A 23,986-nucleotide genomic window follows, 5' to 3' on the forward strand; every position below is an offset into this window, starting at 1 on the left:
CTGGGTACAATAGGTGACATGGTCCCGAAGATGCCAGGTGGAGCAGCGTGTGTGAGAGAAGCAGCAGAGGTGCAGTCCAGGGAAAGAGCATCTTTCTCAGGGTCTTAACATTATCAGTAAATCACAGTTGGCATACTTGATTCAGTGTAATGGATGTGTTCTCATTTCCCACAGCTGATGAGGATTATATCAGCTTGGTTTAACAGTCTCATTTTCTGCTCCCAGTGCACACTTGTTTTAATGTGTTTCAGTTAATGAGGTAGAAGAGAGAATGAGGTGTTACTGTTTATGTACAGACAGCAAGTCTGTGCAGAGGGCTCTGGAGCCCGCGCAGTCCCTTCCCATTGCTCTCAAAGGGACAGCATTAGCCAGCATTTATAGAAAATTTATTGGCTGTGGTTTATTCAGGTAACATCCTTCCCACAAGTGCATATTTCTCTCGTGCCTTCCCTCCGTGCTGTTGCAGGCTGCCAGCCGTGTCACCAGCAGCCCTGTAGGATGCCAGGAGCCAGGCAGGGTGGCCCAGGTGCTGCATCGCCCGGTACAGCACCATGTGTGGGATGTAGCAAAGCTGTGAGATCTACTTGGGGTAAAAAGCCTGTAGATGCCTTGCAGCGATGTGCCTGGAGCACTGTGTGTGCTGTAGCATGGGCCGGGTCAGGGCTGCCCTGCGTTGTGTGCACCGCCAGCTGCTGACCCACAGGAAGGAGTCTGTGCCCTCAGACAGCAGGTTGGCTTTGCCACAGAGGCAGATTCTTGCTGTGATTTGGGCAGCATTTCTCAGGGCCACATCCAGCCCCGTGCCCTGCTGCAGGACGTGCCTATCGATAGTTGATGCCATTCCCCAATGCGTGGCCAGGCGCCAGCTGCTGGCATCATGGCTGGGGTCAGCACCTTGTGGCCTTTGGAGGTAGAGCTGCTGTTGGTTTAAGTGGGAATTAAACAATTACTGCGTCTCAGCTCCCCCACCTTTGGTGGATCGGCTCTATAAATTGTCAGCCCGTTGACATTTTAATGTGAATTATGTCATATGGTATCCCCTTTGATTTCAACATGCCTCGGTTTGTAAATACACGAGCCTCTCAAAGGCTTGTGGTTAGCGTACACACAGGAGGCCTCGGGCTTTTTGGTGGGGAAGGAGCACAGCGCTTGTCTCACAGCTGGTGCTGGCTCTGCGGCTCCGCAGCCGTGCCCCAGCACGTGCAGCAGTGGCTGCCCTGGGGCTGCAGGGCACTGTGGCACGGGCAGCTCTATGCTGGAGCTGGGCCCTGCTGTGTGTGCCAGCCCTGGGCTGGGGCTTCCCTGAGCATGTATTTGTGCAAAAAAGCTCGTCGCACATGCTACTGGAATTAAGAATCTGTTCCCCAAAAGGTTTTACTGCTTCCATTTTATTTCTGAATTGCAATAGTCAGTAATCTCAATGCTGCGCAGTGCTGCCTTTGGAGCATTTATCATTTACCCCACGTGTGTCTCCACAGACTTGATATGGGGGATTGCAGATCTAGGATTGTTAAAACCAGTAAATAGTGCACCAGGTTTTCCCCAGGAGCTTCTTTACCTGTATACAGGAAATACAAGTGGATGTGGATACTCTTGAACAAAGGAAGCACCAGAGAGCAGAGGCATTTGTCATCACTGTTTTTATTCTTCAGTGGCCTTCCACGAGATCCGTGTTTTCCATGTTTTTTTATTTTTATTTTTTTTTCTTTTTATAGTCTCCCCTGCAGGGAACAGCTGGGAACTAATATTCAGAGCAATTCTGGTCTCCTGTAGATTCCCCTATAGAAGTATCTGACGCTTGAATTAATCTTCAGATCCACATAGGACTTTTAATACACAAATCAGTGTTACTGTTGCACCAAAAGAAAGCAGTGTATACAAACTCAGGAAGCTTAGGGCTCAAGCTGTAAATGTGCTCTGGCACAGAAATTCCTCCTTGTGTTTTTTCTGTGCTCTCCTTGTGTGCTGCAGCTGCTTTTCTTTGCCTTAAAGCGATTAGCAATGGAGAGTGACAGGAAGGTGGGGAGCAGGAGGTATTTCAGGTTGTCTCTTCTATTTCAGGTGCAGTTTCCCATTTGTGTGGTGCTCAGAGGGTTGCACTGGCGGTGCAGCTGAGCCCATCAGCATCCATGGGCAGCTCTCCAGCCCTGCACAATTACACTTGTGCTTTTTCTGACAGTGAAGTGCAAGTCATTTAGAATTGATCAAGTAGGAAGGGATCTCTGCAGGCCGTCTATTCCAACTTCCGTGCTGTGAACAAGGATGTTCACAACCACATCAGGTTGCCCAGGGCCTGATCCAGCCTTGCCTTGTAAGTCTCCAGGGATGGGGTGTCAACATCAACACTAGTTCCAGTGCCTCACCACCCACGCTGTACAAGTTTAGTTTCTGCCCTTCTGTTAAGGTTGATGTCTTGCACGGGTGCTAGATGGAGGGATCAAAAACTAGACAACCTATACTGACGTTTTCCACTGAGGGGCTTGGAAAAGTCTGCAGCAAGGAAGCAAGACTGTGCCAGCCCCAGCCTTCCAGGGTATCTGAGGCCACGTTTGCACTTAACCAGCGTCTGGGGGTTATGGGAGGAAATTACCTCTGTTCCTGGCAATCCTACAAGCTGACAGCCTGTTGTGGCAAAATCAACCCGTGCGTAGATCACAGGCTGCTTCGGGGATGTGTGTGTAACGCACAAGCCAAGCAGATCTGCTGCTATGAGTTATGGACCACTGGCATGTCCTTTCTGTGGAATCTGGGCCAGGGAATGTGTGTAGGAACCATTGCCTGTACAAGGGCTGAAGAGCTCTTCCAGTTACATGTGGGAGAGGCTGCAGCTGGGGGTTGGGGGCCAGCAGCCCCTGGAGGCTTTTCCTGCGGAGTGATGGCGTGGTGCTGTGGGGTATGGAGCAGTTGCCTCAATTTATTTACACAATTCTTAGGGCACATCAGTGTCCCTTCAGTTCATGGAAGTTCTCACAACAGTCTTCAATGCAGAACATATCATACTTCAGGTTTCCTAAATTCAGCCCTTCCTTTGTGCGCAGGCATTATGGTAGTTTTAATTATAAGTATTTCCATACATATTTTTTCCAGTAGGATTCTTTCCTTATTCTGTGAATGAGTAATTATTCCATTTCTTTTTATCTTCCTCTTTCATTGCATTGCCCCAGGCTTTGTCTAATACAATCCAAAGCTTTCACTGAATGAAGAATTATTTATTTTCTCATGGGCATTTCTGTGGTGCTCTGTGTTCTGTTTGTGTGTTTCACAGCCACTTAATGAACTTACCTTCACAGTGCTTGTCTGAAATCAAATGATGCTCCTGTCCTTGTGTGTTGGATATGCAGAAGCACAGGAACTGCATCAAAGGTTGTGATTTTTAGATGCCCAGCTTGGTGCCCGGCCCTACGGGCTATACCTCAGAAGAAGGGCTGCTCTATTGGGACGGCTTCACTGGTTTCTATCTCAACCTACCAGTTTTCACTTCACATTCAAGGCCCAGATCTAATCTCTTGGAATTACTATGTGTTTCCTTTTCTATTGTACTCATTTGGTGCACTTTCCTTTGGGTGTGTGCCTTTACACTGTCACACTTAACCCAGCCATGTTGCTACTGTCCGGCTTTCCTTTCACCATAGCAACTTCTGGTGTGCCCCAGAGTGCAGTCAGTGTGTTGTCCTGAGCTGATCTGTAAGGTCAGTGTGACTGGGGTGCTGAGTGAGGGGGAGGTTTGTACTGTGTGGGGTGCTGGTGAAGGGAATTGCACAGAAGGTGCTGATGATCCTCATGGCTTAGAGCAGATGGAGCTTTGGAAGGGCTGTGTCCAGGGCTGTGTGTGTTGCTGTGCCGAGCAGAAGGACGGGAGTTCACCAGCCTGGGTTGTACTCAGTCTCAGTTGGTTGGAGAAAAGTGGGGAAGTGTTTCTCTGGGAGCGCTGGTGGTAAGGGGGGAGCTTGGTCTGTTGTTCCTATGTGCGTTCTGGCTGGCCTGCATGAAGGGAGCTCGTGTCATCCATCTCTTTGGTATTGATATTCTTTGATTTATGGAGAGGATTAAGAAATTGTCTGGTGTATTGTTGTTGTTATTGTATGGTTATCTGTTGGGATTCGGTGTGGTATGTTGCTGTAGGAAGTTATAAAGAAACTATATGAAAACAAGGAAATCTTCAGTCTATCATAACGCTTGTAACTTCTCTGGAGATAAATGAAACAATAAATACTGGGCGAGGGGAGTTGATCTATGTCTGTAGTATTTTATTAAATAACGTAAACTCGGTGTGGTTTTCTGTGGCTGGTTCGATTTCCCACATGGTTTTTGGAGCATTATTACAATGGTCCCTTTGCTGTGTGCAGGTCTGCAGGAGCATTGTGTGCTTCTGGCATTGCTTTCCCCATGGCACAGCCCTGCAGCAGTGCGAGCACATGGCAGCTGTGATGTCACAGTGGGCAGCAGGAGCTGAACCACAACTTGAAGGGCCTGTGGAGGACTCGTTGGGGACCATCCCACCACTGCCCTCCTCCTGCTTGCTGAGGCCTGGCTGCTCTCAGAGCGAAGGGAGGAAACTGTCAGTGTGGCTGCGTCCCTCTGGGCATGAGCTCCTTCATGGCCGCCTGGTGCACTGTGCCTTGGCTGTGGGCAGCGGTGCAGGGCACTCAGTGCTCTGTGGCCTTTTCCTTCAGAGAAACACAGCTGAGGTGGCAGAAATATACGGAGTTGTCAGTGGAGTTGGGGTGGTGGATCACAGCTGTGAGGGAGGCGTGCTTGGAGCTGTGCTGCCAGTGATGAAGGTGAGGGATGATTCTGGGAAGGAGCACTGAGTGATGAAAGCAAAGGGAAGAGCAGCGCACCTGCTGCAGGAGGGGCTGGGGCTGAAAGAGGACCCGTGAGCTGCAGCTTGTTCTCAAGAATAATGTGTGGGCTCTGCTTTGTTTTTGAATGCCTTTAAATAACTAATTGTATTTCAAAGTAAAGAAGTAATGAACTATGGAAACGTATTGCCTTCAGAGTTTTTGTTGAAAAATCAGGTACCCAACTGGAGCAAGCGGCATCAGAGCAGGAGCTGCTGCAGGAGCGGTGTGCTTGTGGGCTGAGAGAGAAATCTGAAGTGCCAAGTGAAGTTGAAGCATAAGTTCCACATTCAAATAATGTTATTTCAGTTGAAGTGGTGGTTTCGCTTCCAAAACATGCAAAATGGCGTTTCCACCTGCCTTAGTTTATTTCTTATCTTAAAGCAGTTTCCACGCACACAGAAGGGGGTTCAGACAGTTGTGCTGCAGGAAGAGGTAATGCATCGCCTGTACGGACTGTCCCACTTGTGTTCTGTGTTACAGAAAAGCCTTTTTCAATCACTCGACAGTTATATAATTGCAATGTGGACAACAGATTTTTATCCTGCTGACTATTCAGATTTCCTCCCAGCCCTTTTTATTATGTAATTTGCCTTTTCCAGTGCTACTCCATATTCACAGGCTGCTCTAGTTCACCTGCTTGTTCACAGGTTGACAACTTGCCCTGAAGTCGTTATTTTAAAGAATGCGTACACAGTGTGCTACAGGAAGGCTGTTGTAGTGGGATCTTTAGGCTGTGTTTGGTTAACACCTTGTCTTCACGCTCAGCTGTTCTGCTGCTGCTTTTCCCAGGGCTGGAGAGATGTGGCTCTGGGGTTCCTCAGCTCTTGGCTGTTTCCAGGAGCTTGAAGAGCCTTGACCAGAAGACCGGCCTGCCCTCAGTGATGGGGTTCTGTTGTGCAGAACGTTTTGTTGCTGTTTTTATCCTGTTACCATCTGTGCAGTACTTCCTAGGTGCTGCTTTTAAAAGCAAAGTGTAGCTTTGCTCTCATACAGCTCCAGGGATGACAAGTTCTGTGGAAAATAGGTGACTTGGACGATGGGTAACTTGTTAGTTCCAGAGGTGCCCCACCACCTCCACACCACTGCTCTGCTCTGCAAAAGCAGCCAAGTGATGTTCAGTGTGTGTCATTGCCCTCACCTGTAGCAGGGTGCACTTCACGGGGAGGTTCTGGGGTTCTTGTCTGTCAGAGGGGCACAGTGAGCAGTGAATCTCCATGCAGCCCCCTGGGAGCAGCCGGCCTGTGGCCAGAGCAGGAGCACAGGTTGAGGGCAGCACTTTCCAGAACAGCTGATAGGAAATGTACTCTCAGCTGTGCTTTGTTTTTTATCACTATAATTAGTGAGATCGATACATGCACTCCCCTGCTCATCTCCACATATAGCAGCGCTTATGGCAGTGCCTCCCTGGGGAGAGCCGTGAAGATTTTGGGGATCTGGAAAATTCTTGAAAGTTGCAGCCGTCCAAGGCAGATGAGTTGTGAGTTGTGGTTACTGCTCCAGTGATGCAGCACCTGGAGGGAAGAAAGTTCTGTGGCAGTGAACAGCAGACGGACCTTTCTCTTTTCTCCTTTCCATGCTTTAGTGGGCTTATAGAGCCCTGCCCAGCTGTGCAGGGGTACATGCACTACCAGGATGAAGTAGCACAGATGCAGGATGGTGTCTCTGTGACCCATGTGTATCTTGTCTCTTCCCAGCAGCTTTCAGGCTGGTATGTGGTGCTGTGAGCATGGCTTGACTTGCAGGCGCGTTCTTCAGGTGTGTAGGGAATTTTGTAGCAAAGCTGTGGGGCTTCCACTGCTCCTGTGCACATTTTCATCTTTTGGCATCTCCAAACAAATGATTAATTAGCACTTTCAAGTCTGTTGCACAATTAAAAAGGTGTGTGTGGCACAGAGGTTGCTTGAAACCTTTCCTGGCTCTTGTTTTCTGCTGGTCTCTGTCATTTCTTTGTCAGCCGACCCTGGGAGGCTGTGAGTATGAGGAGATGGGCTGGTCACAGCCGCATAAACAATGTCCTCGTTAAGAGCTGATGGGCTTAGCAGGGCCCTGTGAAGAAGTTAGCTGCCGGATTGGAGCGGGGGCTGTGCCTCCCTCTGGGCTTTAGCCCCTCCTCATTAAGCAGGTCCGGACTATTGATTGGGAGCTTGTGTTTGGAAGAGTCTTACTTACTCCATGCATTATCTTGACAGATTGATCAGACCTGATTGAGAACCTCTTAAAGGAACGAACAGCTGTAATGGGAAAGTTGGACTCTGTCATCCGTTAGGATGATTCTGGGAGCGAGAAGAACGAGGCTGACATCTTGGAGCAATTGTATTTACAATTAACATGGCTGAAAACGATTGCCTCTATTGATCCCCCCTTCCTGCAATTACAGCCCCATTGTTTACATTCCAGCACTTCGGTTATAAAAAGGAAATTCAATAATTATTGCATTATTTAAAGTTAAAGTGCCACAGAGTTTGCTGGCTACGCTTGCTGGTTGATTTAACGTTCAGTAAAATCCATGCTGAGCTCTCCATCTTTAGGCTGAGCGATATTTGGCTTTTAATGAGACTTCAAGGGCCGGTGGAGCAAACACAGAGGGCTGCTGGGGGAGCCCCATGGTGTTCTGGGGTAGCTGGTGTCAGCCTTGTGCCCGTGTCCCTGCCCAGACCCAGGGCATGGCTCCTGTTCTGCGGGGTGCTCAGCTGTCCCTGGGTGTTGGTGGCAGTTGTTCTGCTATGTACAATTCCTCTGACCTTGCCCTAAGCGCGTCAGGTCTCTGCTAAGCTGCTCTGTGTGCTGCTGCTGGGATCCTCTGTGAGCAGAGGGGTTTGTTGTTTCTGAATGTGCAAGTACAGATTCAGAGAGTGGAGTGTAGGGGCTTGTAGCAGTGCTCCTGAAGCCTTGCTGTGTGATTCAGGGCCTTGCATCAAGTATGTCAGCATCTTTGGCAGGAGAGAGTGCTGCCTTTCCAGTCTTCTAAGAAGAAAAAAAAACAAAAAGAAACTAAAAAGAAAATCAACATCTGTACTTGTTGCGCAGAATCTCTGTGTCTTCGTTTGGTGGTGGTGTTTATAGGGGACTTGGATGACACTGAGGAACTCTTGGGGCGGGCGGCAGTGCTCACTGTGAGGCCATCCAGATTGCTGCAGCTGCAGTGGCGTGTGGCCATTGGCAGGATGCTGGGGGGGGCTGTTATGCAAGGTGCTGGGGAGGCTGCGAGGAGCCAAAGGTTTTGTAACACTACTTCTTCAGAAGCAGTAAACAACTGCAGGACGTTGGAATACGGAGGAGCAGAAGTTCATTTTTGAACCTGCTGTATGGAGAATGGATTTTCTCCTCCTTTCACAACATCTGGGCTGGGCTGGTTGCGGCACTGCAGCCCTTCCAGGACCCGTGTGTCTTCCCAGCGGCTGCAGGAAATTCCAGCCAGCCCCGCAGGTGTGAAAGGAGAGCAAGACGGATGGGCAGCCCTGACTTTTATGGAGTACTTGGAACGGGTCAGGAGCAGGCAGCTGCTTCCACCTGACTTTCATTAAATATTCAAATTCTTCTCTTCTAGGAATGTGTGATTTATCTCATGCGGCAAATAGGAGGCGGGGGGAGCAGACATTGCTGAGGTCTGCTGCGGGTCTAGTTCCTCTCCATAAGAACTTGCAGCCTCACCTCCAGCTCCCTGTGAGCGAGTGGACCAGGTGTGGTTTGAGGCTGTGCACTATCCCTGCTGTGCTGCCTCATCTGCATGCCATGAGGCTGCCCTGGGTTGGCAGGGCTGTGCTGACCTGGGGCTGTGGTGTGCTCAGGAGGTCAGGGTGGTGCTCCCGTCTTACACTCAGAAGCACAAGGTGGCTTAGAGTGATTATTGCATCTCTTTAGGAACTAGGGGTGCAGTTCAGATACATGTCTGACCCACTGAACATAGCAGGTAGATTTTGGGAAACACCTTTTATCCCTTCCAGCAACAGAGCACTGTAATAAGCATCGTGACTGCAGGGATTGAGCTCGTTGTGCTGTATGGAACCGAACACAGAGACCCAGGTTTGATTTCTCCTTAAAACATTTACAGAAGTTTTTAGAGATTGCGTGAAATGGTGAATGTTGCCTACCCAGACAGCAGGGAAGCTGTTGGGCAGGAGAGCGTATCGCTGGTGTTATGGTGGCCACGTGAGTCCTGTTTTTATTAAGTCTCATCTCTGAGAAATTAGTCCACGTATGTGGCATGGGGATGAGCAGTGCCTGCAGCCAGCCAGATTAATACAGCTGTTTCATTAAATTCCTTGATTACTGAGAAATATGGTGGGTGCGGCAGCGCTGGATGGGGAAAAGACGGATGATAAAATAAACAGTTTGGGGACGTGTGGGATGGAGATGGGGGGAGAGGAAAGTGGAGCGTGGCGTCATTCCGTGGTTTGTTTAAAAGTTCCATTTCCACAGTCACGTGGTGTGCGTGGCTGTGCTGTTCCTTATTAGCAGAAATCAGCTCCCAGCCAGGCGTGGGGCGGGGAGGCAGGGCAGTCCCACACAGCGCTGCTCCGTGCCCACTCTGCTGCCTCCTGCAGCACCACCTGTGCTTGGCACAAGCGTGACGGCTGGTCAGTGGCTCTGCCCTGCAATTAACCCGAGTGCTGCTACCCAGGTGAGAAACAGAAGGAGACATTCTGGGTGCTGCTACAAGCCACATTCCCACTGTGTGCTGGGAGATCAGCTTAGTGCTGTGCCACACGGCTCTGCCTGGCAGGGACCATCCTGGCTCTGCACACGGGTCTTCACAGCAGTTCTTATGGCCTAGTTGATGCTGGCAGGAAATTACCCATCTTTCTTTCCATAACTCAGAGAGCAAGGTCTGCGGTAAAGGCCAGGGGGAAGCAGCGATGGCCGAGGAATTAAATGGGATATTTGCACAATTTACTTTATCTTGAGGGAGCACAGCTTTGCACACAGATCCACACGTTCCCCATGTGGAAGATGGGGCAGGTTTGGTGTGATCATTGTGCAGGGAAGGGTGTTGTGAGCTGTACGGTGTGTGCTGTGGTTTGTGTATATACAGGAACAGCTCCTGTCCCCTGGGAAGCGTTACTTGTGAGCCGTATGGTTTCCATCAGAGCGTTCCTCTGTCTGTTTCTGATTTAAAGTGGAGCTTTGACTAAAGCTGATCAATATTTTGCATGCCATGCGTGAAGAACCAGATGTTGGAAGTTTCCTATCATTGAAAGGGAGGGAGGTGAACACCCTGCTCAAACGTGCAGAAATCAATGTTCTCTGACAGAAGTCAGTTGGTTTTCCTAGGAACGATGTATTCCTTTGATTTTCAAGTTGATTTGTCTTCTTACAAAGTTCTAGTTTAATATTTTCAGTGTTTTCTGTGATACGGATAGATTCTCACAACGGGAAAGATTCACGTTGTGATGGGCAATAATGGCGCTTAATGTCTGGTGTCCCATCATTTCCAGTATCTCACAGCTCCTTCCTTTTGTGCCTTGTCTCATTCTGGCCTCTGCCGTAAGACAGACGTGAACTGCAGAGGCAGGTAGCACACTGTGGTGGTGATGGGGGCATCTTTACACTGCAGGGATTTCAGCAGTTCGGGCTGTGCTCCTGGTTCCCACGGAGCCACATCCTCGATGCTTCCTTGAAGCCATGACCAGATGGTTCTGTGATTGCTTACTTGGGATTTCTGTGCTATCTTGCCAAAAAGCCACTTCTAATCTCTTTGTCGCCTTATGTCCCCAGAGGAGGTGTTTGTAGGACGGGTTGTGTCCCCGATGCGTTTCTGAGCTGAAGAAAGAAGCAGTGCAGCCTGTGGGAGGATGGGGCAGGAGGAGGTTTTACTGCAGGAATGGGATGGAAGCAGAGCGGGGCTGGCTGAGCAGGGCTGTGCCTGTCACACGGCTTTGGTGGCTGGCTCACTAACCTTTGCTTTTTGTGTCTTAAGCTGTTGCTCTTTTTCTGGCTCAGGAAGAGGGTAATGCATGCAAACAATAGAAATAAGGGGAGGAATAAGTTCTTATGAGGGAAAACAGCAAAAAAATCTTCGGAGGGCACCAGTGGGATTAGTGCCCTGGTGGATTCTTCAAATATTACAGTGAATTTAATTAAATACATCGTGATCCCAAAAGAGGCTAGTCTAATTAGCCAGATCTAGAATACATTTATTCCCTTCTCTCGCACTCCCAATCAGAAGCCTCGGCATCAGCTCCTGTCCTATTTTTAATCATTCCTAGACTCAGAGGGCTCTCCTTCCTCCGTGTTAGCTAAGCACACAGAGCTGGGTAATATGTCTTTAATCTTATCTGAACTGTAACTGAGATAATACCCGTCAGAATTTTTACCAGAAGGTCCTGGCTGTGCATAGACAATATTTTTGATTGACAAACCTCAAGATCATATTCAGGTTGCCCAGCTTATGTGCCCTGAGCAAAGCATGTGGTGAGGAAAGGTTCCACGTGGTGACATGGAAGCCAAAAATGAGCTCTTGAGGTTGGATGGTCAGAGCTGGCATACGTTGCTGCTTAGCTGTAATGTAGGTCTGTGCTGGAAACAGCCCCCTGTGCCCTTTGGTAGCCGTTGTTCCTATGCTTGTGATGTGCCCTTGCTGTGGGGGTGGGTTCTAAGAGACAATCGCTGCCTCCCTGGGGTCTGTGACACGGAACAGGCACCCACTTCTCTGGTGCGTCCAGGTGTGCAGCTCTCTGCTAAGCAGCTGATAGAGTTTTGCCAAGCGATCAAAGTGTGCTTCCACATGATCTGTACTGTGACAGCACTGTGTTGGGGTGACAGGTGCTCTCTGTGCCAGCCCCTGGTGTGACAGCCGGCCATGTGCTGCCGCTGCTCCTCCAGTGAGGATGCGTCTGTTTGACGTGGAACTGAATGCCCCCGGCTTTAAATATGAAGGAATCGGCTACGTGTGTGTTGTGAATAGTTGTTAATGCTGGATCTGGTGTTTTCTTTCACTGAAGTTGATCCTGCCTATCTTTCTTTCTTCCTTTTTTATTTTTTTATGTTCTGTGCTCATCTCATCGTGCTGTTTTCCCCGCTCTTTAATCCGGAGCACGTGTGGTATCTTCAGAATAAACAGTCTTGATCTTAGTACTTCTTTCTGAAAAAGTGTTTTCTTACCTAATTCCCAGGTGACTTTTAGCAGTTTGTAGTGGACTAACCCAGAGGGAATGGGGATGGAGCAGGCAATTCACATCTCTCTGCTTTCTTCTTCACAGCACCTTCAGCATCACGAGAGCGGGGTTGAGGGTGAAAGCTGCTATTACCACTGTGTCCTCTGTAACTACTCCACCAAGGCCAAGCTGAACCTCATCCAGCACGTGCGCTCCATGAAACACCAGCGGAGCGAGAGCCTCCGCAAGCTGCAGCGCCTGCAGAAGGGTCTCCCTGAAGAAGAGGAGGACCTGGGACAGATCTTCACCATCCGCAAGTGTCCGGCTGCCGATGCGGGTGAGTGCTGCTTCTCTGGCCCGAGCAGCCCTGGGCTGCTGCTCGTGTGCGGCGCAGCGTTTGACTTGCAGCATTGGGGCCATCTGTGACATTTCATGGCAGGTGCAGTGATTCTCTATTTTTTGTCTTCCCTGTTGTGGGAATGATGCTTGTTGTTCATGAATAATAAGTGATGGAATGTGACAGGACCACTGTTGTACCCGCAGTGTCACAGATAGCTCTGTCCGGTAGGGCTTGTGGTTGTGGCCCTGAAGTTATGTGTGTGTTTCCTTTCATACTCAGAGGTGATTTTCTCAGTCCCAGTAGGGCTAAATGCAGCTTTGCTGTAGAGTCTGTGTGTGTTCGTGTTGGAGTCTTAAGCAGTGGATTATTGTTTGTCTAAACGTTTGGGCAACTGTAACAGGTCGGCGCACTCTGCTTCCTGTAGATGTGTTTCATTGTGTCAAATGATGTCTTGAGCACCACCACGTTCCTGTCTGACTGGTCTGTTGATTTTTAGTATGGCGTCGCCTCGAACCTGGAGGAAGATGTGGCTGAGGGCTGGGCAGGAGAAGGGGCAGATGTGGCAAATGCACTTGCCAATTATCCACGGCTCCTCTTGACAAGTGAGCAAAGTGAATGGCACAGGGCAAGCGTTTCCTTGTACGAAAGGTGATAGGGAAGGGACTGCAACCATGAGTCTTGCAACAGAAAATGCCCTAAGGGAGACAGTGAGTGTGGCAGAAACAGAAATTGTATTTTATTTAATTATTTAAAAGTTTTGGAAGCCCTTTTTATGTTAGGGAAAAAAATAGGATCATATGAAGGCCTGTTTGGAAGGAGGAGGAGAGCTCACCCCAGAAGGCTGCTGTGTGTGCTGCTGGGTGCGATGCTGGAGCTGCAGGCATGCAGGAAGGTGGAGGTCGTCTCATCAGCCTCTGAGCTGCAGCCGGAGCTTCCATCCATGGCCGCTGTGGAAGTGGCTGAATCTTGCAGAGCAGCGCTCCGAGAAGCTGATGTTCTGCAGTGAATAGCTGTAGTGAGAGGCAGGGAGGAGAGACTGGGGCTTAAAGCTGCTGAGAAAGGAAAGCAGCTGGAGGAGGACACGTGCAGGCCTTAGAAATGTCCCTTGAATTAATGCTTGTGTTGCGTTGCTGGTAAACCTGTTTGTAGCAATGAGCTGAAACAATTGCAGAGCAGACACAAAGTAAACCAGGAGATTTTTTTTTATTAGGAATTAAATTACATGGTCTGGAAAAAAGTGCCCCGTCTGTGACCATGGAGGCCTGGCAGAGTCCCAGGTGTGCACTGTGCCTTCCCAAAGGTCACGATTGTTCTGGAGGGGACAGGAGCTCTGAGAACAGTTCTGCTTCTCCACGACGTTCCACTCTGAAATAACATTCTGATTTTGAAAGGACACGTTGACCAGAGTCGTATGGTTTGTGAGTTTTCTTAAAAGCAAAAAGAACCGCGTCTGTGCCCTTCTGTGACACAGAACAATCTTGAAACTGTTTGTTTGCTTTTTACTTAGAAGTATCTCAGTCCTTGTACATCTGCATGGCATCGAAGGTATTGAGTGCAAAAACTCAGTAGCTACAATGGAAAAGGTTTTGTTGGCCACTTTAAAAAGGTAAATTTTTAAAACTAAGAATTTTGATTAATTGCTGAGGGGAAATCTCACAGATGAAGCTGGACCTGGTTTCCCAGAGCTGCCTCATTCCCTGCACCTTCCTTGTGCATGGAAGGATCTGCTCCAAGCAGGACGAACCTCTCCTTTGTTCTCCAAACTTCCAGACTCGGTGCTTTGAGATGCTGCTGTTGCATATTTCACTGCCCGGTGCTCTCGCACAGCTCTGTGCTGCAGTGCTGTATGGTGGGGCAGGCACCTACCGGGGCCCACCGAGGCCTTTGGTCTCTGGTTAAGATTCACCTGCACTCATCTGCTGCACTCCATGCGTGGGTTCCCTGTGTGGGTTCTGTGCGCAGCCCTCGGGGCCCATTGACGTGGTTCTGCTCACCACGTACTTTACAGTTCTGCCTGTTGTACGGTGTGATTCCGTCTCTGCCGTATCCCTCTCATGTTTTTTGCCCTCCTTTCTGTGGGCTGGGCAGACCTTCCTCACTGCTCTGTGATGAGAAGTCTCTTGTGATAACTGATAACATGAGAAAATCTTCCCTGTGTTTCAGGTGCCTTGAGTAGAAAGTGCTTTTCTGATCTGCGACGCTTCTCTGTCAGCGGGGCCCGCAGGGGTGGGGACTTTTTGCTGGTGTGCTGCATTACAAGTGCACTGGTTTGTTTTGATGCCTGCTATTACTCCTCAGTAATCATTGCTGTGATTCTCTCTCCTCTTCTGGTTAATTATATTTGTTTAGAATTCATTTTCCTTACAAATACAATATTGGCTTTCATTTTCTCCAGAGTGAGTCCCCTTTTGTCACCACTGCTCTTTCTACAGACTCTTAAAGCCATTTTTATTCCTCACCCCCCTTTGGCAAAGATTCAGTAGGGAGCCCAACCCCAGCCCATGCCTCTGAGGCTCTGCAGTGCAGAGCAGGAGCTGCTCAGACCTGGCTCAATGCCGGTCCCACACTTCACCCCAGTCCTGCAGCCACACTGCCCCGCTGTGCCCAGAGGAGTTTGGGGGCTGTGAGAGATGGGGGCTGGTGCTGCTGCTGAGGCACAGCCATGGCACAGTGTGTGCCAAGGTGAGGAGCTGCCCTCCTCCTGCTGCAGGGAGTGCTGCAGCCACAGCTGCACCTCCTGATCCTGGAGACCTCTGTGGCTTTGCTGGAAGTGCTGAAAGGTCCTTTACCTCTTTCTTTCTTTCCCTCAACTCGTCCAGCTTTTGCTAGTTGTTTCATCTCTAACTTTACATCAATCTGTTGGTTAGAGCAGTAGAAGGTAGCTCAGCCCTTTTGCTATACCATTGTTAAACAGGGTACGTGCACTGAGTAGATGGAGTCACGTCATTCCCCTCCGTTCTCTGGTGCTTTGTAGCATGGAGGTGCCAGGGTTCAACGTGTGTCCGCGTGTACTTAACTCGCTGCTGTGTGCAAGCATGTAGGTAAAAGCATTGCTGTCTCTGGGGTGGTATGTAGATATTTGCTTGGGTAGAAGCATCTCAATCTGTTGGAAGAGAGTGTCTGATCATACCTTAATTAGTCCTCTAACAATCTACAAAGGTCAGTGGCAATTGCCTGTTCATTTACATTTGTAATTGTGATGGTTCTTGATTGCACATTAGTTGCAACTCATTCCCTCCCACCCCTCAGAAAACACATGCAGCAGCCTGAGAGCAGCCTGCAGATACAAGGACCTTTGTGTCTGCTTGTGCCAGCAGCGCAGCCCTCACTGAAACTTTTGTGTCTTTTATGGCAAAGAGCTTTAGAAGCTACACTGCGCTTCCAGTAAAGGGATGGTGAAGTCATTGTGGAGGAAATTATATGGACATCAAGCAAGAAATTCAGTCCTCCTTGAACTGGATAATTAAAGACAATTAAACTTTTCTGCTTGCTCTGAGAAGTGTGCTAATTGCGCGGGAGGAGGGAGCTGGGCCCAGCCTGGACGTTCAGTGCTTTTGTTGATCAGAAAGAGCACAGCTTTAGGGGGCGGGAGTTTATGTTGTTCTGTGGGGTATTTTTGGACTGTTGCTGTAGTATCCAGGCTGCTGCTGCTGCAGATGTCAGCCCCTTGCTGCAGAAGCATCTGTATAATGCTACCCATAAGCTAATTGATTCTTAATGATGGGGGGTTAGGAAAAAACGGTAATAAAAACCAAAAGCTTCTCAAGATGTGGGATGAATGCACTTACGACTCATTAGATAATGATGGAAATGAAAGAATGAAGGAACCCACACCAAACTTTCAATGAGGCTGTGCAGGAGTTTCCTTCTAGAAGGCAGTGAGTGCAGGCGGCCCATTCCATAACGCAGGCCGTGGTGGGAGCAGGACGCAGCTCACTGCTCACCACATAGCATCGCTCTTTGCATCCCTTCCATGTGGGATGTGTTTGTTACTGACACAGTAGCTGAGCCTGTTTCTTTTAGGGTGAGTGGTGACTGTCGTTAATGTTTCCTCCATCTTCTGTTACTCCTGATTTCAGGTGTGCTCCTTTCTTCTTCTCCATGGAAGCCTCAGTACCACAATCTGGTCATAATCTATGTGACTGCTGAGAATACTTTAAAAAGTCAAACCTGCTGATCTTATGGTTGTGCTTGTGGCCAGCACGGAGCTGCTGATCGCTGCTGAAGGTCGTGCTATATTTCATTGGAAAAGCTGACCATCTCAGCAACATGAGTCATCCTACAGACTCTTTTACGTAGCCAGCAAGTGAAAGAATAACTTCTTCAGGGAGGCTTTAGATGCCTTTTCCTAGCACTGTCTACTTCTGGAGAGCCCCTTTGTCCTGTTGGATGCAGGAGTGTTCACCTATGACCAAACTAAGCCAGCCAATAATACCACTTGTTGTTCTGAAAAACAGTTTTATATGTCAAGGGATGCTCTGCTGGGAAGCAGCCCCCCGTGCTGGATGCACCGTTTCAGCAGTTCTCCTAATCTCTGACAAATCCTGAGCAGCCATCCTCTTCCAACACACAAAGTCATTGTTAGGGGTCCTTGCATGTGAAGGCTGAGGGCAGGCTCTGGAAGCAGTTGCTGAACTCAGCCAAGTGCAGTCAAAGGACGCTTTGTTTGGGCAGGGAAGGAGCTGGAGCTCAGTGTCAGCAGGAGGATCGCTGCCTTTGCGTCCTCCCTCACCCATCCTGGCCTCGCTGGAGCATCCAGCACTCTGCAGCGCACAGTGAGGACTGGCCACTCTGATCGGATTGAATAAGTTATCTACATGAATTCCTTTACTGTAAAACTCTCTTCTGGTAGAAATCTGTCCTGTTCCCAGAGCTCCTGGAAGAACGGAGTACTCCATTGCAACAGCTCTTCCCCTTTTGCCCTGTGAGCAGAGGTTAGTGTGCTGTCCCTCCATGTGTTGCTCATATATTCAGCCTTCTGAAGGACTGCAAGCCTGAAATCAGGATGTGAATTTCTAATGAAACCAAGTATGTAAACAAATACAGCTAAAACTGTTGCCAGATGAGAAAATCCCTTGTGGTTTAAAATAGGGGTTACCAAACTCAGCTTGGTTTCGTCTGTGGTGGCTGCAGACAGCTGCGTGCTCATGTTGCTTGCACCTCTGTTTTCACTCTGAGTCATATGAAACACTTCACTATTGTTCCTCTTTCCTAAAAGCAGTTTTCTGTAGCTGTACCAGGACTATGGAGGCATCACTGCTAGGAAAGAGTGACGGTAAATGGGAATGCAAGCAAGTTCCCATGGGGTCAGGAGCACATCTGTTTGTGAAATAACTCAGGATGCAGTTTGCAGTATGAAGAGGCTTCTCTTAGACAAAAAAATAAAAACATTAAAAAAATCTGTTCAGTAGAAAGGAATCTTGATGTTGGACACGTTTGTCAGTATGAATGTGTGACTTTGCAAGTCACACACAATGTGTTGCCTTTTCCTGGCATTCCCTTCTCTCCAAACTCTCCAGTTCTTCCCTTCCCTTGGTGGCCGCGCTCAGGACATAGGAATGGTGATCAGGCTGTCTGTGAAATGAAATGACACAAATGGTACAGAAAGAGGAAGGAAACTTTCTGGGAGAGGAACTGTCCTGTTACTTTCCAGCCTTACAGAGTGGCAGCCATGAAGGCATTTCTCATTTACAGTCATCAAGCACAAAGTAATTATTAATGTGTTGTTTCAACGGGGATACGAGAAGCTCCTTTGGAGTGTATCTTACATGATTGCAGTCTCCATGCTTCCAGTGGAACTTAAAAACTTTTAAAATGAAGATTGGTAATGCCAAATGATATTTCTCCCTGCTTGAAATAACTCAAGATTATTAATATGTGATGTCCTCTACTCGGCCATCGCTAATGCTGGAGAAGTGCATGTTGCTGCTCCATCTGATTGAGGTAATGGAGGGTTTCCCAAAGCAATAAGATTTTTATAAGCCGCTCTCTACTTTTTCATGGGACATAATTGCGCACAGCAATTAAAAACTTCCCAAAGCAGATTATTTGTACAGTGTCTGCCAGAGTGCAGTGTGCAGGATTTGTACTGCAGTGTCCACACAGACTGAAGCTCCCTGCAGCTCCGGCCCTGCGGGTGATGCACAGATTGGTCAGGTTGGAACATCTGTGTGGTGCAGCTCAAGGCAGGGAAGCAGCCCTCGCCGAGGGAAGATATAAGGTGTATTTTGAGGAATTCAGTATAAGATTTCCCATCTGCTACAAGAGGAACCCAAAAATAAGCTTTGCATGCCATCTCCTAACACTGCCCTTGTCTAATAGTCAGAGAGGTCCTCTGTCTCATGCTGCTGCTGCTGGTTGTCCCCTCCTCCAAACTGCATTCCTTCCTCTGGTGTTTAGCAGCTAACCTCGTTTCACAGGCTTCTCCTTGCCATTTCCAGGCTTGTCCTTGATTGACACATTTAATAATCTACCAACCAAAATGACAATCTGAGCTCCTGTGTGCAAACATCAAATGCTGCCCAGCTTCATTAGCTTCTTCCGGGCTTTTTGCCTCTCGCTCTCTTCCTGCAACCCAATATTGTGTTTTCCCAATATGTTATCTGTAAACCCCTGAAGGCAGCAGCCTGCTTAGTTGTTTCTGAAGTGTTGCATGTAAATGCAACCAAATCATCGGTGTGTAAATTGCCACAGAGGCGTGCGGCGCAGCAGCCCGGTCTCAGCAGGTCCCTGGGAGCGGGCCAGCAGGGCCGCGGGCGCCTGGCGGTGTGTGTGCACCCAGCTCTGCCGGGCTCTGTCCTGCGGCGCAGGGTGTGCAGCAGCTTTGTTGTCTGAAGAGGAAATCCGTTTGTCATCTCGTCCTCAGACAGAGCGAGCGAGAGGAGCTGTTGTCCTGTTTTGAGAAAACATTCACCCACGGTGCAATAACAGACGTGAAATAGCAACAAAGGGGGAAAACAGCTCGTGGCGATATGTAGGTTAAGCTGATTAAACTTGCAATTCCCCTTTGCTGAAGCATTTCTGATCTCTGTGCCAACCCCACCAGATACCCCCACATGCAGGATTATCATCTTGTTTTCCAAGATCTCATGTCATGTGTGCTCATTTAAGACAGGAGGACAGCTTGTTGCTTCCCTCTGTTGTTATGCCGATCACTGGAATTTTTTCATTTTTTGTGTGGATTGAGCGGCTTAAGGAACTTTTACCTTTCCAGCAAGTTCCTAATGGAAGCTGCAGCGTTTCTGCCCTGGGTCTCTCCTCTAGGGCATGTGTTCAGAGCCTGGGTGGGTAGCAAGCTCTCTTCTTTATGGATGGGTGCCGAGGCAGGTGGAAACTTCTGTTTCAGTTTCGTTTTACTTTCACGGTTCTCAAGATTAAAAAGATACACAACTTGCAGCAAGAGGTCGGGGTTGCTGTTGGCAGTTCTCTTGGAAGGCTGCTGCTGAGAGGATAAAGCCACATAACTTAAGAAAGTCGGTCTCTTCAGAAGCTGGAGGGACTTCTGTGCCTTGGAGTCATTCCCTAGCATTATTTGCAGCCATTCTTCCTTGCGTGCGTTCCCTTGCCCAAATTTTGCGAAATGCTGTTCCCATCTCAGTGGCATCTTTCTGTCTTTGTGTGTGTAGGATGCCATGGGACAGTCAAGGTCTGATCTGGCTTCAGAGAACTCAGGGATAAAGTTTGTTCCCCTTTAATATCTGGTGGAAACGGATTTCCTTTGTTATTTATATTTTGGGTTGGTTTTGAATTTGAAGTAGAAAGCGGTTGTGTCCTAGCTCTGTTTTGACCAACCAGCAGCGCATAGATAATCTCTAAAGGATATGAAAGGTTTAATCATTTTAATTTTGTTTTTATTAAAGTTTATCATGACTTTTTCATATGCCCCTGGTAATGCGTGGCGGGGGTGGTAACAGATCCACACAAACCCCCAAGCATTCGCTTAATGAAACTCTAATGGGAGGCGCCTGGTGGGAAGGAAGTGGTTAGATAGTGGGGCTGGGGAAGGCAGACCAAAGGCATGCTGTAATATCACTGAAACGTGGCAGGAATCTCATAAACTCCCCATCTAGCTCCAGCAGACACTTGTCATTGGGAGCTCATGGCTTTCATTAAGCGGAAAGAGAGGAAGCTCTGACGGCTGACTTGTTCCAGATTGTTTTTCTTGTTCAGTTGCATCTTAAAGCTCTTTCTACTTCAGAAAAGTACGGGGAAAAATACCAGATGTTGTAGTAAAGCACCGGGAAGATCTTGGTCCCCCTCCTACTCTACGTTTTTATCCCCATCAAAACAAAGTCTGGAGACAGACTGAAGCCGGGTTGTCAGCAGCCTCCCCGCTGCGTTCAAGCCAACTGCTCTGTCCTTTGGGACTGGAAAGTTGTGTGCTGTATCTTTCCCTCGCTCTTGGTACTGAGTTTGGTCACCACAATCTCTGCTGCAGGTGCCAGCTGCACTTTCTACAGCTCTCTCCCCTTTTTCTCTCTTCACACTCTCACTCTCAGAATAGGGAGCTTCTGTCCAGAGGACTTCAGGTGGTTGTTGCAGTGGTGCAGGTTGAATTTGAGACTGAAGGACCTCAGTAAAGCCATGGAAGCACTGCCATGAAAGCTGAATGGTAGTAGATACTGCAGCTGTGTCTCTGGATGCATTGGAGAAGGGTTAGATGTCAGCATGGGCAGCATAAGGTTCATCTTAGCAGCAGATTTGGCTTGTGTTTGAAGTCTCCTCCATGCATCTGTGCTGGTTCTGTTCAGCCCACATGTCTCACTGAGCAGGGCAGGGCGTCTGAGCTGCTGCTGTGATGTTCTCACTGCAAGGAGAGAAGGAAAGCTTCCAAAAGTTTGGATACAGACGGGAACTGTTCCAGCAGACTGTGTTCTCCTGTCAACCCTAATTTATGACCATCCCTTCCACAGTGTTGCATGGGAGCAGCTCTTCTCCAGTGCCTTTCCTAGAGGTTTGGCTGCTTGTAGCCATTGTTGTGCTTTGCTGTTGTCTGCTTACATCACTGGGCTCCAAATTAAATACACCTGAAGTGAACAAGCCTTATTCTGTGTTAACAGGTTAATGAGTTCAGGGTTACCTCACTTAAATGCTTTTGTTGGAGCATTAACTCTGAGCCTTTCCTCCTGTTCTGCTGTTGACCTGAGCCACAGGGGCCAGAGATCCAGCCCAGAAAAGTGCTGATTCCTCGATTCCTTCTTTGCTGCTAATTTGCCTGGTGACACATTTTGTGGGGACAGTGGCAGAAAGAAGAAATCTGAGTCATGTTCAGCTGGACAGAAGCTCAGTGCTCAGGAGAACAGGGATGTTTAACTCACCTGTAAGCAAACAGTAGAGGAGGGCGCGGAGGGGCGGTGCTGCTCCACTGCCCTGATGTGCCCACTGCAGTGACTGGGCTGGGTTCCCCAGTGCCTCCCCGTGCAGTCCCATGCAGGAGTGTGCTGGGCTGTGCCAGGGGAGGTGGGAAATGGCAGCAGGACCCCCCCACCTGGCAGGTGGTGCCTCGGGGTTTGCGGCAGCTGTCAGCGTGGAGGGCTGGCAGGTGTGAGAGCACAGTGCTCTGCGGTCACATCTCCCCTCGGTCGTACAGGCTCACACCAAAGGAGTGTCAGAGGCTGTTTCCCCTGGATGAGGTTTGCCTTGGCTGCACGCCCGTGGTTTGTGTCACAGCAGCACCCTGTGAAGGTGGCAGAGTTTCCACCGCTCAGCTGTTTCCTGCCCATCTGCACACGCTGTCAGCAATGAGCCTTTCTGGCTGACTGCTGCAATGGGCCATAAAAGTGAAAGTTGTTCTTGAAGCCAGACATCGTGTCCAGACTTGTGACCGTGTTCTGGGGCTGCTGCTATTCTTTGCTCTTCAGGGACAGGAACAGGGCTGGAACTTACGTGATGCTGGCACCCAAAAACAGTGCCGTGCCAGCAACATATTGCAGTTTCCTTGTTGGAGGGAGCATTCACGAGGCGTCAAGGAGTGGTGGGCAGGAGCTTGTCAGTTCAGGGGGGCTCGACCTGATTCTGGAAGTCTCCCTCGGTAACTGGTGGCTCCTACGGACCGGTTTGGCAGGATGCTGCTAGGCAGAAACTGAGCTTGTTTTCCTTCTTTGTTTTCTTTGAGATGTAGGAAGAACAGGGAAAGAGGATGTGGGATGGTTGGTGTTTCTTGAGAGCTGTGTACATGAGGCTGGATGCAGCCTCCCCCAGTGTAGCTGTAATTCTGTAACTGTTCATAAGTACTTTTTCCTGAAAAATGTGCACTTTTAAAATAACCTGACATCTTTTATATAGAAAAGATCATCTGAGCCAATCTAAACAGAGCTGTCTCTGAGTCTGACTGGGGCACTACTACCAGGTTTTGCTGGGCCGTGGCAGTGCAAGTTGGAGAGATAAATCCACACCTCCTGCAAAAGAAGCAGCTGTGTGGTTAGGATGGGTGCACAGGGTGCTTTCACGGCATTCTTTCTGTTCATCACACAGTATAGTTGCACTGGATTTGTGGTGTCCAGCTCCGTCTTTACATCACAGTGGAAACTGCAGGGCAAGATCCCTTCATTCCTCTTCCTGTGGTGCATTTACACCATTGATTGGAACAGAACCTTCCTATGGGTTTTCCACGAGACAAAGCTGCTCTGGCTTCTTGCTGCAGGGGGAACTCCTGTCCAGGTGTTCAGTGCAAACAGTGATGGACAAGTCACCAGCGATCTCTGGGCCTTGGATTAGCAAAGGTGCTAAGCATCCACTAGCACTGAATTAGTATCGCAATGTTTAAAATATTTTTTGCTGAAAAATTACAAAAGTATTGATTTGTTTTAGCAGTTCTCAGAGTTCTGAAAAGGTGGAACTGAGACTCCAAAAGTCTGCACAGCAGCAGAGTTCTGACATGAACTGATAGAAATACATCACTTCTACGTTTGGTCTTTCACCAGTGGAATAAGAGGAGTATCTGCATACTGTTTGATGTGGTTGTAAAAGTGAATTCCTTCAGCTTGATTGTTAGAAGGGAGAGGTTGAGTCTTTTCTAATGGGTCTGGTGGTCTTTATATAGCTGACAAGACTGGCAGAGAGTGTCTGATCTAAATGAAGAAGTGCTTTGAGATCTTTGTTCAGATGAGGCATCGTGAACATGGAAGATACTCTCATCCTGCAGCTCATTTATTAGGAGTATAGATTTAATTGCAAGAGATACAGAGCTTGGTCTCTGATATTGATTTTGTTCTTCTTTAAGAGCCATAGGCAAAATGAGATTGTGTACCTTATCAGTGGGGTGATTTGTGAAAGGAGGTTTCACAGCGGCCAGCACAGGGCTGGAAGTAACAGCTTGGCCCAACCTGCTCCAGCATACCTAGCGCTGTTACACATACTTTGACATGCGTTTCAGGGGCACAGTCTCCTTTATACTTGCTAGCAGCCTTTCTTTTGCTTCCTTTCCTTTCTGTAGGGCCTGTTGAACCTCTGGTTCTGTCGTTACAAGTCCCCCAGACTGGAGCTACTATGATTTTTTATTTTTTTTTTTTCACCAAGAACTTGAAATTGCTTGACAACGTGTGTGCCAACACCAGTGTCAAGCTGCAGATTCAGAAGGGAATTTGGGGACCCTCCCTGAGCCTCCCTCAGGGAAGGGTCTCTTCCTTATTCCTATTGACACTGAGTCCTTGCCCTCAAGCAAGAGGGTTTGTGTTTCTCCCAGAGTCAGTTTGCTTTTTTATGTCTTT

General features: G+C 48.6%; 1 protein-coding gene and 1 long non-coding RNA gene across 4 annotated transcripts in view; one reads left to right on the plus strand and one right to left on the minus strand.

The window, feature by feature from the left end:
• Positions 1 to 23,986, plus strand: part of ZFHX3 (zinc finger homeobox 3) — a 144,803-nt gene that overhangs the window by 69,782 nt on the left and 51,035 nt on the right. For all 3 annotated transcript variants that reach the window (XM_015874229.2, XM_015874231.2, XM_015874232.2), the window contains exon 4: positions 12,044 to 12,275. In XM_015874229.2, the coding sequence (XP_015729715.1) occupies positions 12,044 to 12,275 (232 nt within the window). The remainder of the gene's footprint in view (positions 1 to 12,043; positions 12,276 to 23,986) is intronic.
• LOC107319469 lies at positions 10,535 to 11,292 on the minus strand. The gene is made up of 3 exons (XR_001557827.2): positions 11,204 to 11,292; positions 10,741 to 10,775; positions 10,535 to 10,626 (listed from the first exon to the last, which is right to left on the minus strand). It is a non-coding gene; the product is annotated as an uncharacterized LOC107319469 (long non-coding RNA).

The sequence above is a fragment of the Coturnix japonica genome, chromosome 11 (assembly GCF_001577835.2).
Source record: "Coturnix japonica isolate 7356 chromosome 11, Coturnix japonica 2.1, whole genome shotgun sequence".
Taxonomy (NCBI): Eukaryota; Metazoa; Chordata; class Aves; order Galliformes; family Phasianidae; genus Coturnix; species Coturnix japonica.